General features: G+C 54.1%; 6 protein-coding genes across 6 annotated transcripts; 2 read left to right on the plus strand and 4 right to left on the minus strand.

Moving 5' to 3' along the window:
• Window positions 1-711: 711 nt before the first annotated feature.
• On the minus strand, window positions 712-1,719 carry PG986_000604 (uncharacterized protein; the record flags this gene model as incomplete). Its single annotated transcript, XM_066836826.1, has 1 exon — window positions 712-1,719. One exon carries the CDS (start codon window positions 1,717-1,719, stop codon window positions 712-714), a length of 1,008 nt encoding a protein of 335 aa, XP_066705719.1.
• Window positions 1,720-2,615: 896 nt separating this feature from the next.
• PG986_000605 (DNA primase large subunit) lies at window positions 2,616-4,183 on the plus strand (the record flags this gene model as incomplete). The annotated part of the gene is made up of 2 exons (XM_066836827.1): window positions 2,616-3,958; window positions 4,015-4,183. 2 exons carry the CDS (start codon window positions 2,616-2,618, stop codon window positions 4,181-4,183), a joined length of 1,512 nt encoding a protein of 503 aa, XP_066705720.1.
• A 225-nt stretch (window positions 4,184-4,408) lies between these two features.
• PG986_000606 (uncharacterized protein) lies at window positions 4,409-4,969 on the minus strand (the record flags this gene model as incomplete). The annotated part of the gene is made up of 1 exon (XM_066836828.1): window positions 4,409-4,969. One exon carries the CDS (start codon window positions 4,967-4,969, stop codon window positions 4,409-4,411), a length of 561 nt encoding a protein of 186 aa, XP_066705721.1.
• A 2,482-nt stretch (window positions 4,970-7,451) lies between these two features.
• PG986_000607 (uncharacterized protein) lies at window positions 7,452-9,807 on the plus strand (the record flags this gene model as incomplete). Its single annotated transcript, XM_066836829.1, has 8 exons — window positions 7,452-7,458; window positions 7,512-7,893; window positions 7,959-8,080; window positions 8,135-8,235; window positions 8,305-8,518; window positions 8,572-9,072; window positions 9,145-9,542; window positions 9,622-9,807. 8 exons carry the CDS (start codon window positions 7,452-7,454, stop codon window positions 9,805-9,807), a joined length of 1,911 nt encoding a protein of 636 aa, XP_066705722.1.
• A 406-nt stretch (window positions 9,808-10,213) lies between these two features.
• On the minus strand, window positions 10,214-11,806 carry PG986_000608 (uncharacterized protein; the record flags this gene model as incomplete). The annotated part of the gene is made up of 1 exon (XM_066836830.1): window positions 10,214-11,806. The coding sequence occupies one exon, from the start codon at window positions 11,804-11,806 to the stop codon at window positions 10,214-10,216; it is 1,593 nt and encodes a 530-aa protein (XP_066705723.1).
• Window positions 11,807-14,281: 2,475 nt separating this feature from the next.
• On the minus strand, window positions 14,282-14,717 carry PG986_000609 (stress response RCI peptide; the record flags this gene model as incomplete). The annotated part of the gene is made up of 3 exons (XM_066836831.1): window positions 14,282-14,450; window positions 14,518-14,611; window positions 14,672-14,717. The coding sequence occupies 3 exons, from the start codon at window positions 14,715-14,717 to the stop codon at window positions 14,282-14,284; spliced, it is 309 nt and encodes a 102-aa protein (XP_066705724.1).
• Window positions 14,718-18,657: the final 3,940 nt, after the last annotated feature.

Below are 18,657 nucleotides of genomic sequence, written 5' to 3' on the forward strand. Positions count from 1 at the left end.
TTTTAAGTATGTTATTTAAGGGGGGGGAGGGGGCAGCCGATAAGGGTTATATTTTACCTAAGATATAACCTTCGAGGATAACGTAATAAATTATTTAAAGGCTGTACTCGTAAGCGTTTTTAAAATGTAACGTCGATGTATTAAAGTTATTACGTTTAAGCAGCTACATTAACTTAAGTAACGAGTATAACTCGAGTATAGCTAGATGCTAGTTAAGTGGGGCCAAATATATGTATATAAGATATGAATATAGCTAATATCCACTCGAGAAAAGGGGTACGAGTCTTCATTGTAGAACCGGTAAGAGTTTAGTTCACCTCTTAGCAAATAAGATCTAGTTTACACACGTAGGGGCTAGAGGAATCGTCCTGTTCGAATATATCTCAGGGGTGCCTTGGCTTACTACAATATTTATTCATGTACCCTTTTTACGGGTCTCAAATTTGATAGGCTTCTTTATATTAACCTGCTGCACCGATACTCCATGTAAAGTAGCATTATCACAGCCAGAGAGAATATAGGGGTATAGACCTACTGATCTCTAGGAAAAGCTGGTACTGAATTATTATTGTCTATTTAGAATAGACAATCTAGTGTCCATTGACAAACGGTGATAATGAAGCCACCACCAGTTGTTGATTCGTATGATGGCTATATATAAGTCGATGCGTCTTGGATGCTACTCTCTGTCTGTATCTTGTGATGTTGGGTCTACTTCAGCACATCCTTGAGTATTTCCAGATAGTGTTTGAAGAAGGCATCCGCATCCACTTCGGATGCAATCAGGTCAGGCCCTCCCTCAGATTCGGTGAAGGTGACCATCGCGTTCCGCGGGTCGATCACCACGCGGCCCGATTTCCACTTGCACAAGTCGGGCTCGAAGATGACGGCCGCGGCCAAGGGGTCATGGAACGTCATGCGGGGCTTGATGCCCAGCCACCATCGGCTCAGTTTATGCAGGACCGGCTTGAGCGGGCCTTGCACCCGGCCCTCGAATTTCAGGTAGTCGTCCTTCGTCCACATCACCTGGCGCGTGACATCGAGCCCGACGAAGCGGTGGCTGGGCCGCCGCGCGCCCAGCACCATGCCCGCGGCAGTCCGGTCAACGGAGATGTTCCATTCCTTGTGCCGGTCCCCTGCTGGGAGGAACTTGCCGGCCATACTCACCACGCCGCGCGTCGCGGATGCGATCTCGGGCTCGAGAGCAAAGAGCAGACCGAGGTTGCTCAGAGGCCCGATCGTCAGTAGGACGACTTCATTGAGGTTCTCGTGGATGGTTCGGCGCATGAAGTCGACGGCCGTGTTTTCCAGCCTGTTGAGGACGTGGGCCTCTTTCTGTATGTCAGAGTACTGCTGGCAGTGGGGCTGGCCCTCGCCCTCCAGGATGGGATCGCGACGCCCGCAGTGGATGGGGATCTCGGCCGCTTTGGGACCGCAGGCACGAAGAAGAACTTGGGCCACGGCCGCGCGCTTCTGGACGTCTCCGGTTACGATGGTGACGCCGAGGAGATTACAACGGGGGTGCAGCGCCAGATATGCCAGGGCGAGACCGTCGTCTGGGTCAGTGCCAATATCTGTATCGACAATGACCTTGATGCGATCGTCGACGTTGGGTATCTCATATGTATTGACGGTAGCTTTGTTGCCGTCGTTGTTGGTCAAAGGCCAATCGTCTGCGTTGACGGCGGCCTGGGTGCCGGCGCCATCGGTTCGAGACATGCTCGAGGGGTGGCTGACCAAGGGTCTTGCTTATGAGAGAATGGAAGAATTGAGACCGGGTACGCAATGCTGATGATGTAGGTTAGTCGTCGGCGTTTTCTGATTGGCGCTTGCTACTCGGTTAAGTCCTAGTGAGGGGATCTGGAAATTTGGGATAATCCTTCTAGTGGAGTTAAGAGTGTAGACGGACTTAACCAGACATGAAGCTGGAGGTCGAAGTATTCAATGTTCTGACTTTAAGGCAAGCAACAGGGCCAGTCTTATACAACGCCAATGCAAACTAGATGAAGGCGAACGGCAAGAAGTACCCGGTAACGTAAGGTTTGCTTCTGAATAATCCAACAATCCCTCTTCCGAGCCTTCAACCAGGTAGCAAAAGGCAAACCCGTCTTTGGACACATGCATTGAAGGTGAAAAGCAACAAGGAAGGCCAGCACAAAGGCGGAGCGAAGCAACAGAGAACCCGCCTCTCAGAGGCATGGTCTACCCGGACAGGTACCTAGGTAATCATATCAGCAAAGATTGTATGTCATCAACCTCTGTCATCAATAGGCAATCCGACTTCATGGAGCGAGGCAGGTTGGAAATGACCCTTTTGGGAAGAAGGATGTACGTACATGAAGTACATGTATGCAATTATGCCGCTTAGTGGGGCTTCAAGGTAGATACTTGCATAATCCCCCCACCGCTTAGGTTACAATAGCTTGTGATTGGTTAGCTTTAATTGATTTTCGATTGGCATTGGTTCCCTGTCGCGACGCGTCTCCCAGGCCTTTTCTAAACGCGACCAAACGTGCATTGGGGGAGACAAGCAAGTGGGCAGCAAGCAACTTTCTATCCAGCAATCTTCCTCCCCACGACCGCGACTCCCCGACAATCACAGAAGCGCAATCACGATGCTGCGACAGGACTTCAATCGAATTGACCCCAAAAGGCGCAATGTCGTCGATCATCGCAAGAAGCAGTTCGCAGACCCGGCATACAAGGAGACCGACTACCCCCACCGCCTGAACTTCTACGCCGTCCCGCCCACTGCCGATATCACCCTGGAGCAGTTCGAGCAATGGGCCATCGACCGTCTCCGCGTCCTGGCCGAACTGGAGGCATGCTCGTTCCGGAACAAGACCCCGGCCGAAACGGCGGCCCATATGAAGCCTCTGCTCGAAAAGTACCTCCCTCTCGACTCCAACTCGAGCTCTTCGTCCAAGTTGTCGGCCGAGCGGCAAAAGGACCACTACAGCCACTTCATCCTGCGCCTGGCCTTCGCTTCCACCGAGGACCTCAGGAGGAGGTTCACCCGGGTCGAAACCATGCTATTCCGTCTACGCCTGAACGATGACACTACTCTGGCCAAAGAGCGTAATGCATTCGTTCAGAGTTTGAACCTGGAGTGGGATCCTGTCAGCGATGAAGAGCGGAAAGAATATGCCAGCGAGCTTGCTGCGCTTTCGGGATTCAGGAAAGGAGTCCAGGAAGAAGAGAACTGGTTCAAGGTTGATTGGGAGCGAGTTCCGGACTTGGTGGAAGGTCGCCGGGTATTCCTCCGAGCCGGCAAGGCCTACGTGCCCTCGCGAGAGTCGACGAGCATGGTGATTGCCGAATTTACAAAGCGCCTTGAGCGTGCTCTGGAACTCACGGCGCGCGCGCTCCCTCGATTGGACGAAGACGACCGACTGACGCCCATCTTGGACCACCTGTCGAAGAATTTCATTACCCCTGACGCATCTTACAGCAGCAGCACCTCGTCGGTGCCCGGTGCTGATATTTCCGCGAAGAACGTGGACGCCCTTTCCTCCAGCTTCCCTCTTTGCATGCAACACTTGCACCGATCGTTGCGGCGCGATGCGCATCTTAAACATTTTGGCCGTCTACAGTATACTCTGTTCCTGAAGGGCATTGGTCTGAACCTAGAGGAGTGCCTTATCTTCTGGCGCACATCGTTCCACAAAATTACCGACGATACCTTTAATAAAGAGTACCGGTACAATGTGAGGCACTCGTATGGCGATGTTGGCGGCGACTCGAATCGTCGCGGAGGAGGATACTCGCCATTCTCGTGTCAGAAGATCTTGACTGAGCATCCGCCTGGCCCGGGCGAGGCGCATGGATGTCCCTACCGCCACTTCAACTTGGAGAACCTGACGGCACTGCTGCAGCAGGTGGGCATCGCAGACCGGTCCGTATTACAGGGTGTCAAGGAAGATAAAGAGGCCCAGAAGTTCCATATGGCCTGCAACCGGTACGTGTCCAACAAGCAGCTTCTCTTATGGCGACAAGCACTAACAAACAATCTAGCGTGTTCGAACATGTCCACAAGAACGAGATCAAGCGAGCAAAGGACGACGGCATATTGACGTCGGCGCAGCTGGAGACCATTGTGCACCCCAACGAGTACTTCAAGCGAAGCTACCTTCTCAAGAACCTCGGAAAGGGCGGCCAAGACGTCAAGATGGAAGAGGCATGATGACGGGTGCTGGATGATTAACTGAATGAATTTATTGAAGCGCAAGGTATTTTGGGGAATTGGAGTTTGGGTGTACACAGCCTCGAGAGACGGGCTCTTCGGTAAGCATCTGTTTCCGCTATTGGGGGCCGTTCCCCGGGAACACTGTGGGTATGTAATACAAAACAAACATTCCAAAGCATCATGGCATCACCAGGATACCAAAACATCAACTTCTTTTTTCTTTCATTGTTTCTGCTTCTTCTGCTGCCCGGCCTCCTCAAACCAACGCGCGACCTTCGCCGGGTCCACCGACACGTTCTCCCAGTGCTCCGCCAGCCTCCCCCTTTCGTCGAACCGCCAGACCCCGCAGAACGGCACCGCCAGGTCCGGGATGGGTTGGCTTTGGCCCCGCGCCTGCGCCCGCAGCGTGCCGAGGACGGTGCCGAAATGCGCGTTGGTGCTCACCCGGTCCACGTCCATGGCCAGCGTGCCCCCGGCCGCGGCCACGAGCCCGTCCTCGTGCGCCTGCGCCGCGGCCGCGCCGCGCAGCGGGCGGCCGTGGTCGCCGACGCGGTGCAGGACGATGTCGGGGGCGGCGACTTGGGAGATGCGGGTTAGGTCGGCGTAGAGCCAGCGCAGCATGTCGTCGCTGTTGGCGAAGGTCGGGGTCGAGGACGAGGAGGACGAGGCTGGGGCCAGCGAGCTCTCGCCCTTGTCGGTGGTGTTTTTGGCAGCCGTTGTCGCCGCCGTCGTCGAAGCCGCCTTCTTGCGGCCCGGGTCGGGCAGGGGCTTGTTCAGCAGCATGGCGATGTGCGGCAGGGATACGGAGGCCGGTCGCGGTGGGAGCGCTACGGATGCCCGTCTGGGTTCTCTGCTCTTGGCGCTGTTGTTTCGTGGCCGGGCCGTGGGCGGTGGTCTGGCGGAGCAGCGGCGCGTGAGGGGGTCTTTTGGGAAACAGCGAGTACGTTGCCGTATGTGCCGCGGATAGGGTAACGGAGGAAGCTGGAGTTGCTGCTGTTGTTGGCGCGGCCACCATCACAGAACTCTCGCCGTATATGCTGAATCGGCTTCGAGGCATGTTGTTTGAGGTCGTTGGGAGAGACAGGCCGCCACCCTTTTGTAAATCTGCATGTCTCGCTGGACCGGGACGGGGCGGTATTCGATTGGGCAGGGAGAAAGACGAGCACTGCCTCTTTTTTTTCTTCGCTTTCGCTATGGGATTGCGCCCTTTTGTGAACTCGGACGTCCGACAATGCCCGTCTTCTTATGCACGTCCCGGATGGCGGAAGGTTTTGACCGTGGCGCGTTGGGGATATTACCTCGTACAGTTCAAATCCGCCACGAGCAGGTTTGATCCTTTGCGTTTTGTGTCAGATTGATTCAATTTCCTTTTGGTTTTAGACACCTCAGGGCCAATTACCGGCTGCCTCCGTATGGAAGATACAGACACTGGGCGGGAGTCCGGATGCTTCTATAGTATCCTGCGATTTTCCCCTAGTTCCTCGTCGGTAGTAGTTTGGTGTTGCCCCTGGCTATAGTAAACCGCCGAGAAGGCTCACGTTTGATAGTATCGTTAGCGCAGAATGCTGAAGTTTGTCGTTGCCGTGAAGATTCACGTCTGGCTGTTCCAGAGACGCAGTAGCGACATCGATCAGAGGGCGCTACACTTGGTGTTGACGTTCAAACTAGTGGTCTCTACGCGGGAAGGGGGACGCGGCTCTTGATAACGTGCTCCTTTTACTGGGCTGAACTCTCTTCCATGCCGCCTTTAGTGAAGCTGTACACATGGGAAAGGTGCCGCCCTTCTAAAAGTAGGTAGGTTAGCATGAACATAATTCCCCGAAGGATTGCAGTGCCATGTAGGTGGCGTCCTAGCCACGTTCCCTGATCCGGGCCGTTGAACTTATAGCTGACAACTCAAGCCGAGCGCCAATCAGGCATAGCCGCGATCTTGCAAATGGCGGCACTTTGGCATTGAGGGAACGTTGGAGGACCATGTCAGTTGATCTTTAATTGCAGTGTCACCACAACGCTAGGAAGTTGAGCCACCCAACCTTGAAGACAAGGAGTTGTAGGGGATGAACTGTTATGTGGAGGAGGAAGGCACCGGATCATTTTCTGTATGTCAACACTCTGGGGATTACCTGAGCTGGCTGGAGCACCGCATATACATACCTTGACAAATGCAAGTAGATGCGAAAGTTACTAGTAAAAGACTCATGTTTCCAACTGGTTGGCTTTTACTGTTCATTGGCATCCTCATCATGAATTTTGGGTCATTTGGTATGTACGTTACTCTTGCGCTGCTCTCGAGATAAGGCGGGCGGGGGTGCCCTTGGACAAGCCAGGACCTTCCCGACAGTGCGGTTCCTATTTCTTCTTGCACGATTATATACATGAACATGTTTAACAAGTTCGGATTCGAGTCTCCGCAATCCCTGTAGCTGTAGGTATGGAGGCCAAAGATAGAAATCATGTATGGGGGGTAACCAGTCAGTCAAAATATGGTGGTGCCTTGTCACGACGGATAGACAGCCGCCCACGTCTGATTGCAGCAGGACCAACCAACCGGCCTGGCCATGTGCTCCAACAACGAGTTTGCGCCGTCCCTTCCCATGATGCATAACTCGCAAACCATACCGACCGTTTTGGTCAACTTACCGGTACGACTTCCCGACCCATCTCTCGTTTGAAGACCATGTTGCCCTGGGGCCCAGTGTCGCCAAGGTCGCCCAGCTTCTTGAGCGACTTGGCCGATACACCCCTGAAGATATGGGGGGCAGCAAACCCCACCCTTTTCAATCTCTCGGCGAGATAAGGACAAGAAAAGGGACAAGAAGCGCCAATTGCTTGATCACAAGAAGCCTCGAATTGAAGATATGGCACTGCATAGCCGCCGTATCGGGAGTTCGGCATCGGATAAGGGCCACGGCAAGAGCCCGGGAGCATCGTTTTCGACCATGCGTCTAGGTCCGGCCAAGACCACTGTTGGTGCTGGGCGATACCAACAACTGGCTGCATTAGGAAGTTACGGAAAGGCCTTATCAGCCCGCGCATATCGACTGCAGTCTTTGGACGTTGGTTGACTCGTAGGAGATATCCCGCTTTATTGCGGCGTGACGGAGAATGGTTAATGAAGTATATATGAAGACGATCGATCGATCGAAGAGGGCCCCTCAAGGTTCTTTGAGGCTGTCAACCACGCTTCTCATATCTACTTTTCTAGACCGTGGGGCAGCGATACTGCCATCTGATAGCCATATCGTCGGTTAGTAGCTTTGCGAAAATGGCCGGTACGTTCAGACTCTACCAACTGGTGATGCCTCTATTTACTTACCCTGAGCAGACACTCAGCAAGCCCACGGCACCGTCCCCGTCGCCGATGGCGATGAGACCGCCGCCAAAGCCATCGCCCGTGCCCACATGCCCCTTTCCGGCCTCGAAGACGACCCCGAGTTTGCCAACCGCGAGACCTTCCACGGCCTCTACGTCGCTACCGAGGAAGAAAAGCGCACCCTGCGCCGCGTGGCCGGCAAGATGCCCAACTCCTGCTACTACCTCTGCGCCGTCGAGTTCGCCGAGCGCGCTTCGTACTACGGCTGCAACCAGGTCTACAAGCAGTTCATCCGCGCCCCGCTTCCTCCGGGATCGACGACCGGCCGGACGCCTCCCGGTACGCGCTTCAACCCGGGCGCGCTGGGTCTTGGTTCTCAGGCCGCTACGGCTATGTTAGTTCGACCTAACTCTCTTCCCCTTTCGGATCTTGACGGGTCTTTTGCTGACCGAAACCAAGGACCGAGGCATTCAAGTTCATGGCATATGCGCTTCCGGTCTTCTTCGGTTGGTTGGCCGACGCAAAGTACGGACGTTTCAAGATGATCTGCTGGGGTGTCGGTATCTGCGGTATAGCTCATGGTGAGTGTCGCTATCTTTAGCCCTTCAGCTCCCTACTAATGATATATCTTATAGTTATCATGATCATCTCCGCGTTGCCACCAGTCCTCACCGCTGGAAAGGCCGTTGGTCCGTTTGCTTTCTCGCTGTACTTGCTTGCTATTGGTGCAGCCCAGGTATGTGACGCCGGCTCCCCCATCGTTATATACGAACCGGGAAAACTAACATGTTGCCCCTTAATCCAGTTCAAGCCCAACATCTCTCCCACTATCATGGACCAATCGCCTCACAAAGTCGCCCACGTCATCAAGGAGAAGAGCGGAGAGAAGGTGGTCGTCGACCCTGAAGAGTCCATCGCCTCCATCATGCTCTGGTTCTATCTCCTGATCAACATTGGTTCTTGCTTTGGGATTCCTACAAGTTATCTGGCGAAACTTGTTGGATACTGGGCAGCCTACTGTGAGTTTCCAAATTCAGAAATGAAGGTCTTCTTCAACTGACAGGCGATCTAGTGATCCCTACCATCGTCTATCTGATGCTCCCGCCCCTGCTGTGGTACCTCAACACCCGTCTCATCAAGCAGCCTCCCGGAGGATCTGACCTTGGCAACGTTTTCCGTGTTCTATCGGACATTTTCCGCCACGGCGGTATCCGCACGATCGGGCGTAAAGGTTTCTGGGAATCCGGAAAGCCGTCGGTACGGCGAGCAGCTGGCGTCACCAAGGAATACCCTTATGACGACGAATTTGTCAATGACGTCCGCCGGACCTTCCAGGCCTGTGGCATTTTCCTGTTCCAGGTATGTATAAGCGACATTTTCACCTCCGTTCCCATCAGGAAGGAGATAGCTAACCAGCACGTGAAGCCCATCATTGGTCTGAACGACGGTGGTATCGGCGCCGCTGCCAACACTTTGACTGCCGGCATGGACGCTCACGGCATGCCCAACGACCTGCTCGACAACCTGAACCCCGTCTCCATCGTGGTCTTGGTCCCCATCATGAACCACATTGGTCAGTCCTACTTCTGAGCTCGTAGCAAACCCCTCGTTTTCCTCCTTGCTAACGTCAGACATAACACGATAGTCTACCCCGCTCTCCGCCGCGCCGGTATCCGCTTCGGCCCCATCTCCCGCATGACCTTCGGCTTCGCCATGACGACGCTGGGCTCGATCGCCTACTCGGTCCTCGCCCACCGCGTGTACCAGACCTCCCCCTGCGGCGACCAAGCGAGCAAGTGCACCGAGACGGCGCTAGGCGACCAGGGCTTCTCGTCCGTGCACATTGGCCTGTACGCGATCCCGACCGTCGTCACCGCCATGGCCGAGGTCTTCATCAACGTGACGGCCTACGGCATCGCCTACACGCAGTCGCCCAAGAACATGAAGGGCCTCGTCGCCTCCGTCAACCTCTTCATGTCGGCCATCTCCTCCATCCTCTCCCTCGCCACCTCGGCCGCCATCCGCGACCCCTACCTGCCCTGGGTCTTCGCCGCCCCCCACCATCGCCGGCGCTGTTATCACCGTCGCCTTCTGGTTCACCTTCCGCCACCTTGACCACCAGGAGTTCGTCATCAACACCGACTTCGACGACATGCAGCTCGACTCCGAGGTCAGCGACGAGGAACACGCCGCCGCCAAGAACGAGAAGACGGCTGTTCTATCTGCCACCACTGCTCGGCCCATCGACAGCAAGAGCAGCGACGATGAGATTTCCCCGAGCGCCAAGCCTGATGAAGGGCCTCGTTAGGCGAGCTTGGCCACTGTGAAGGGGTGTCGAGGATGACGAGTGGTCGTGAAGTCCAATTCCGACTCACCCCTATCCGAGATGGTTGTACATAGACAAACCCTTTCTTCTTGACAAGTCTTTAAATAGCTGGACGTGGGGAAAAGTCCAGAGCTCTGTCAATGTGAAACTATAGATCCAGCCTTTCTGATACCAGTTCCTTCGTTTATTAAAGCATTACCCCATTATCTCGTGACTTTCGTTGATTCATTATAAGTTTACATATGCGCAAAACTTTTAGTGGTGTTCTTTTTTGACCAGCAATTCCCTCCCAGTTCGAATGCAAGTGTCTCTTCTATCACACGACGATGACCCGTCTCGACATCTGTGGACAATAAGAAAGTTTATGCCATAAGGTTCATAGCCTCTTCTAGTCCTCGCCGACCCCTTTCCCCTTTGTGTCCGACGGCGATGCTTCCGAAGTTCTCAACAACTCCCTGAGAGTGCCTTCTGCGTAGCTCTTTGGCTTCGCCCCTCCTTTTGTATCCGAAGAGGCCACCTCCGTCACAGCTGACCCTCGCCAGGGTATCCAATTGCTGATGCCAGCCAAGATTCCATGTTGTTGTTCCCGCGGCTCTTCAGGAGAGGTAATATCCGCAGCGGCCACGGAGGCAGACAGCACGGCCCTTGACGGCTCGGCAGATGTCTCGGCTGGATGACCGTCCGCACCCGCTTCCTGCGACGTCCGTATCTCCAGATGGCTATTGGACGTCTCGGGTTTGGCCGGTTCGCCAACAAGCGCAGCCCCTGACGCCCGGGGCGACGTCCACTCCCCTTGGACCTGGCGGGTGCTATCAATGACAGCCGTCGCGAAAGAGTTTGACTTGCGGCGGCTGACGCTCTTCCTCTCTGACTTCCCGGGGCTTGATGGCGCCTCGCTGCTATGCGAGGACGAAGCACTCCCGTCCTTGCGCTTCCTCGATGCTCTTCCGCGCACATCGTCCGTGAGTTCTTGAGCAGACTTCTTCTTGCTCTTGTCCTCCTCCGACGACCGACTCGAGGACATGATGGTCTCGAGTGTAGAATGGGCTACGCTCTTCCTCCGCGCCCCGCTCCTTCGCTTCTTTTGTCTCGTGGTGGATTGCTCGTCGTCGCTCGGGATGGCCTGCAGCGTAGGCCCCACTGGCGCCTGAGCCCTGGCTGATGATGCTGATGCGGACGAGAGGAAGCCGGTTCCGCTTCCGTGTGGTACAACGTGGACTTCGTACTGGTTGCTCAAGGAGTACTTAGACCTGGCACATATCTCGGCGATCCGATCCAGGTCGGCTCCAATGTCCTGCTGTATATCCGCCATGATGTTCTTGAAGCTGAAGGCCTCGAGGGGCGGGAGCTTGACATCGTTCCTAGACTGTCCCTTCTTGGTGCCCCGGTGGCGCGCCATGTTCAGCACCATGCCATTCCGACCAGGCCGCCAACTCGATATCTGCGAAGAGGCGGCGTTGGAAGAGAGGGGTATGCGCCGGCTGGCGGGGCGGCTGGCAATAGAGGACGGAGGCGGGCCCGAGTAGGTCCGGACGATGACGGGCTGCGAGTAGGTACCGGTGGTGGTCCTCGTGGCGGTACTCGGCGCGCCGGTGCTCTTCGTATAGCGATGACGAGAAGAGGGCTGTGAACGGTTGAGCTCTCTCAGGGCTGTAGTGCGGTCGGCGGCGGTGGAATCGTCCAGCGGTATGGGTTTCCCTTCGGCCGTTGAGGGTACCAGAGACGTGCTGGAGACGTTGGGCTGGCTGACCAGAGGGTAGCTGAAGAAGGGCAGAGAGTGTCGACGGTTTCTAGACGAGCGCGCTGAAGATGGCGGCGGCGGCTGCGGCTGCGGCTGATGGTGGTTAACACAAGGAGGCGGGGGTGGGTTTGAAGCACAAGACAGCGAGGGAGGCCGTCTTTGAAGGTATCGGGGAGTACGTGGCGGCTGCTGTATCGGAGGTGGCGTGTCTGATATCGGGGTAGTAGCTTTAGTCGACATATCTGCGGACTGCATCTTCTACATGCATGGACAGCACAACGCAATAGATTTGACGGGCAAAAACAAGTTCAGGGAGTGGATTCCCGTCCAAACAAAGCTGATTATGCAGTAACCTGTATGTAGGTAGGCGAGAGGGATGCGACGTATAAGGCCTAGACGTCTAGGGATCGTGGATCCTTAGCTGTATGGTATGCAGACGTCTTGCAGATGCCAATGGGCGAATGCGCCGTGGTTGGTATCTAGGGCAAGCCGGCTCAAATTCCAGCGCGGGCAGGGGGCAAGGGGGGTCGCGAAACGGAGGATATTAAGACAGTGTCTTGGAGCAACTGCAGCTAGACACACCCGCGGTGCAGCAGGCAGCAGATACGGGGTGTAGTGCCTGGTCAATTCTGGGGAAGATGGAGGACAGTGAATGAGGAGAGCGGCACGCAACAAATCCAGAAAACGCAGAATGCAAGATGGTGTGTGGTTGGTGGTGGTTGTGGAGGTGGGGGGACGACTAAGACTGATGGGAATTCTTCTAGTCGTAGATTACCCCAGCCCAGGCCAGAAGCAGGCGCAGGCGCAGGCGCAGGCGGCTCCTCGTCTGTCTGAGATGGAGATGGAGGTAACAGTGCAGTCAGTGCAGGCGCAGTCGGTTGCTGCTTGTTGCTTGGGGCTGATACGGCAATGGAACGATCATCGACGATACTAGACTGGAGAGACAACGGGCTTTGGGCGAATGGTAGATGGACAGATATGGAGGTATGGATTGGACTGATCAATCAATTCGACTGGGGGGTCGACGTAGAGTAGAGCATGTACGCAACGCATGTACGGGCAGGCAAGACGACGTGGATTGTTAAGGATGAGTTTGGCCAGATGCATTGCATGAGAAAAGCATTCTTCCCAAACTCATCCTTTTGGCCAAATTTCGACAGGGCAGCCGTTTGACTTTCTTCACTTGCCTTTTCCTTCTCGTCTTGTCTTGGTCTCGCTGTCCCCTCGCTTGTATGCGGGCATCTCGAGAGCCTCGTGGTGAGTGGCCGCGGGAAGACTTGTCCGCGCGACTATTTGGTGGACAGGTCACAGAAGCAAAGCGCCATATGCACGAAGTCGTGGCTGTCCTTCAAAGGCGGACCGGGGGGTCGGTGAGGGGAAACTGAGGTGGGGACCTCGAACACCTCGAACCTCCCATCATCAGTTCATCTTCACCAGCTCGTCCTTCTTCCTCCGATCGATCAAACCAATCTGGCTGGGCGAGCTAGATTAGGCACACAGCCACCCATAGCTTGAGTTGAATTGATTTCACAAGTTTATACTAAGTAGGCTGGCTCGCAGCGTTGTGGAAATGTAGTAGTAATAGCTGCTACTGTATTGTGAGCGCTGGAGCGGACAGCAATACTCGTACTATGCAACATTCGATAGATGCGATAAGAGCCACGCTGGGTCTACCCATTTGGAAAGGATAAGCATATTATATGTACCTACCACCTCGTATACATAGTATCCGATAGCTTTTTAGTACCATCGATCAGTATGTACGATGAATTGCCTTTTCCGCGTGCATCGACCAAGTCGGCGAGCTGTTCGAGTTTCCCTTATTGGCCCTTGACGCTCTCTCTGGTACACTAGCGATGCTTGCTTACATGGGAAAAGCACGGCGAAGTTCCGGGGACTCCAGCCAGAAGTTCTGGCCATGCTGTAGGTCGTCGGATTGGTCCGCCAACAACACTGCCGATCTCCAAAGGAACTTGTTCCCATGCAAGAAGGAGGTTAGTATGTAGACTCAACTGCCCGTCTCGGCTGCGGCCGGCTTCCACATCCATTCCGGGAAAGGTATCACTCGGATGAACCGAACGCGCTCCATGGCTGGCTAGCTACGTGTCTAGCTCCCCTATGCCGCCAACCCTCCAGACACCATCATTGGACTACGACCCAGTGCTGCTGCACGCAACGTGGATGAAAGACTGCCTGTTCCCGTTGAGTCGCTGCCCACGATTTCAACATCCGAACGAGCGAATCATCAACCGGCCGTGCTGAGGCTTTTGTCGCCATGAGATGGTCACAATAGTATGAGCCTATATACCCGGCGCAAAGTGGTAGCGACACGGTCACACAAGGAGCTTCTTCCCGTGCAATTAGTGACTTGCACGTCGCAAGAAGCCCGTAGTAGCACCCTTGCTTTGCCAAACTCGTACCACCGGCACTCGGGAAGCGTTTTGGATAGAGGAAGAATCATATATTTCAACAGCAATTACAGTCCGTATCTCCCTTGCTGCCAGTCTCTTGGACTCGCAGCAGCCCAATGCAATAGCCGCGTCCCCCAGCCGAACGCCAGGTTGCTTTGTGTATCATAAAATCATGGCCTTGGGACTTCTTCTTCCGCAATAGTGTCCCCCACGCCGCGCCTGTTGTGGGCGTTTCCCCCAAGTCGGCGATTAAGCTGCTTCCCGCCTCAGTCCGGTTTGAACTCATCAAAACAACGCGGAACGCTTAAGCAGTAGACTGGGTCATCGTACCGTAACCCTGCCCGCCCGTTTGCACCCGATCGCTGTAGACTCCAGGGGCTCGGCGGGCAGCGAAACGACCCTCGCGGGCCTGCTCTCGTCGGTCGAAGTAGACGTATTCGAGGTAGAATGCGTGGATGTGGCCGGGGATGACACTGCCGAAAACAGTCAGATTCCCTAACGGACTGACAGGTTTGTATGCACGTGGAGCAAGCGACCTACCCAAGAATCGTGAGGCAGATGTTGACGAACAAGTCGGCGCCACAGCCGGCTACCATGAACACTCCAACCGGAGGGACTGGATCTTCCATATTAGCTTCCGAGGGATATCGCTGGCGGACCCGGAGCCTTCACTGTCCCGTCTCTTTTTACTTACACAGGATCGTGATAAGGATGATGAGGACTCCCGATACGGCACCCATCTTGATAACTGTACTTGTAGGCGTTTGGGTTAGATGTCTGGAAGTATGTATGTTTGATGTTGGCGCGGCGATTATGGTTTGCTTGCTGGTGTGGTGGTAGCTGTAGTCTGGGCTCGAAGATGGTTGGTCGGCAAAAGAGGATGATGACTACAATAAATAGCAGATTCCAGAAGTTTATGCGCAGCGCATTTTCCAAGTTTCACGAAAGAAATTGCCATGCCATGCCATGCTTGCCGTGCTTTGGTTGCATGGGCTTGGCCGAATTGCCATCGATTGATGCAATGACGTAGGCCCCTCTAGCGTACGTGCTAAAACGCCGTGACTGCCGAATTCTATTGGCCGATTTGGCTGTTGCGCGCATCCCAATGTGTTTGACCAAAGGTGAAGCCTATCGAGGACAAAGACGTGACTGGCGATGGATGACTCAACGTTGGGGGCGGATGCAAGAACATGCCGATAACACACATCTGTGCATATTCTTGAACAATAGCATCGTGCGGTTAGGACAACAATCAACCAGTATTGCCAGATCTTCTCAGGCATCATCAACATCTTTCATCAACCCGGATGCCTCTTCGGCTTGGCATCCCAAGCCGCCCCGACATGTCTCAAAACAAACGATGTCTGATGCCAACCGGCTTACCACGACCCAAGAGGACTCGGGCGAACACTTTACAGTCTTTGAGGTTGAACAGCGATCGTATCTTGCATCTGGTTGGCGCGGTCAATTTCGGTTCTCCTCCGTCTCAGTCCCAACCGTCGAGTCTAGAACAGTTCTAGAAACCCGATCTTGAGTCTTTTAGCTTTTCTTAAATTGTTACCGTTCTGACTAGCAAGGGGCTACGCGTCCTACTGTGGCGCCCCTAGAGTACGGAATAGTTTACTGTATGTAACCTTAGTTCTCTACTCCGTAAGGGTTTGGCAGCCCGGCTCCCCGCTCATGTCGATTCCGCGAAGCCTTGCCCAGTCAGTACCCTCCGGCCTTTATCGCGTAGTCCACGCCAACGCAAGGCTATCATCACGAAGCTCGGCGCGTACTGCTGAAGTGTGACGGCGGCATCAAAGCCGTTTGGCCAATGCAGCAGGATCCGGATGCTCGATGTGAACATAACTTGCAGCCTCCTGAAACACCTATCACAGGTGTGATCCTTGCAACTCTCATATGGAGAAGCATACCGGACCGTCCCTTGGGACTCCCGGTCGTGGGCAGCTTGACGGTATCTATGATGTTGCAGGCCTCTTGTGTTGTTGGTGGTTATACGAGAAACTGTCTCCCACGAAAGCAATGCTACGCAGTTGCGACGTCGCTTACCCAACGCGTGCGCGCAAGTTTACCTTTGGACATTCGACAACTAAGACGATGGTTGGTGGTGTGCCAATTCAGCTCCAGGCAGTCCCATCTGGCCGGTAAGCTCCAAGATGCTACGGGAGAAGTTCTTCGTTCATAGCATTTTCTTTGGCAATATCCGGCAAGATGCTAAAATAAGACCCGTTAATAGAACGGACGTTGCTATTAATGACATTAATGAAGCCGCCTGAGCTGCATGGCCGAAGAAACTAGCGCTGTTAGTGATTAAACAGCGACGCTTGGGGCCGGGCGGTGTTGACGGAGAGGAGAGGAATGAACGGCGCCAGTTTCGGGGATGAGCAGGTCGCTTAACACGGCAAAAAGACGAGCTGGTTTCGACGGGTGGAGTCCGGGAGGCTGGAAGGGCAGACAGAGTAGCCCCTATATACTGCATGTGGTGTTTGCTACTGAATACAGGATCCGATGGTGTTTGCTGACGGTGACTCTATACGGAACCAGGATTATGTATGCAATACTATCCCACCATCCCACCATCCCTCTGCCCATGGTAGGAAGATCTACGGAGCTGTTGCCGCAGCCAGAAACCCCGAGAGTTATGGGTTGCGATACCATTCATTGGTACTGTATTCTGTTTGTTACGGTGGCCCAGGTATCATCTAATCTAAACGCCTTTCGATCAAGGGAACCTGCCCGTCGGGTTTCAGCCGAATCGCGCCCGCCGTCTCCAATGGAACCAATCGATTCAATATGCACCCATGTGTTGTTGTATCTCGTAGTTGCACTAACAGACTAGCTCCCTGTCTATGCACCTGGGTAGAAGTTTATGTTGATGTTGCGATTTCAAGTAAGAGGTTTGGACATAGGTCGGGTGTTTGCAACCCATTGCGGTTCACCACCCTGACGCCGAATACATGCTCTGCCATTAAAGTTCTGTCATTGGCGACGGAGCCAGCCAAAACTGACATGGCAGCTCGTGCTTCTGGTCAAAGGTTTTACTTTGGTTACATGGGATGACATCTTACAAGTCGGATAAGGAACACCGCCAACCTACCCGAAGCACAGACGCCGCAGCGCGCTGGAACGCCCGGGCCCCAGAAGTGCATATATCCCTGCCAAGAGGGCTACGCAGCCAGGAACCACGGGAAACATCAAATGACAGGCCTATCCGAGGTAGGGTGCAGCAGGTTGGAACTTGTCAGTGCCCTGGCAGGCTCTTCTGACAGCACCAGCGGTGGTGTAGATGTTCTATAGAACAGACATTCATACTTCCTACCTATTGTAGGTTGGCACATACATGAAGCAGACCCAGCTTAGCCCGAGACGGAACCAGGAACGCAGTATTCGTAACTCACCTTGGGCTGTTTTTGAGCTCAAGCTACAGACAGCTCAAGCAACCTAAGTAGAGATTGGATTAGTATGCATGCGCTATGAGCTCACTGTACATATATGCCACATAGAAGATGGATATAGCCGTGATATCCAAAAGTTGCTCGCTGCAGGTTGTGTCGGATTGTAATTTCTGATCTAGTACAGCACATACGTGCAGTGGCAGAAGTGTGTCCTGTTCCGCGAAGCTTCGGCGACAAGTTGATTCTCAACCTTCCGTATCTGTGGGCATCTGCTTGACGACACATTACGGCGGCAGACGCTACTACTATGCACCTCACTCCAGCCATGCGCTGAACACGCTCCTGGCAAGAGACAGCAGCTGTCCATCAGCCCCATAGCCATGACGCCATCTTCTTGATCATTGCTCAATAGTCTGTAGGGTGTTTGACATACATAGATGCACATTCATGATGCCTGATGTGGTTTGCATACAGCACCTACTTACTTACCACCTATTGCTAGGCAACGTGTATATTTCCTAAAACCAGAGTGCATGTCTCCACTCCACTGGGCCATGAAAGGCAAGGAACAGATATACTTGTACATAATGACAAGCAATGGTGCCAGTAATGGCCAATTGCCAAGCTCCCGCAGTTGGGGGGAATTGAGTTGCTGCTGGGCCTGGATGTTCTAGCAGCTTACCGAAGGGCCCGACGACGACGGGTGTAGGTAAACGCAACGACGCCGGCGGTATGTAGATACATGTATGTAGGTTACGCTTCGGGTCGGTTTGGTTTGGTTTTGGAAGAATCGGATTTCCACTACCCACGTCCTAATCCACCATGGCCCGAGTCAAGCTGGCGGCGGGTTGGTTTCTACAGCAGGTAGGTAGGTTAGGTTAGAAAATTGCTGAAGAGACATGTCAAGACATGTCAGGTCAAGTAGTATGCATGTAGTTATTCTTCGGTTCACTGGTTAATGCATAACCCACCCATCCTATCCAACCTGTCACTAACCTAGGTTAGTTCGAGTTCAACCGTCCCAGATCAAACATGGGGCTAAACCGCTTTGAGCAAGCAGCACGTCCGCTTTTTTTTCCCTCTCTCCCACACGAAAAGACAGCGATCAGCTTTCACAACTGCCCGAAACCAACACCTCCAGCCGAAACCACACCACCCACCCCCAAGCAACCCAAGCCCAGAAAGCGTACAGGCCGGTTGTTTTAGTGGTAACAGCACGCTGGACTCATTGAAACTGGAGCTGGCACCACCCGCAATTACCAATTCGGCCCAGGGAGTCGGT

The sequence above is a fragment of the Apiospora aurea genome (genome assembly GCF_038362705.1).
Source record: "Apiospora aurea strain CBS 24483 chromosome Unknown utg000001l_segment0_segment0, whole genome shotgun sequence".
Classification (NCBI taxonomy): domain Eukaryota; kingdom Fungi; phylum Ascomycota; class Sordariomycetes; order Amphisphaeriales; family Apiosporaceae; genus Apiospora; species Apiospora aurea.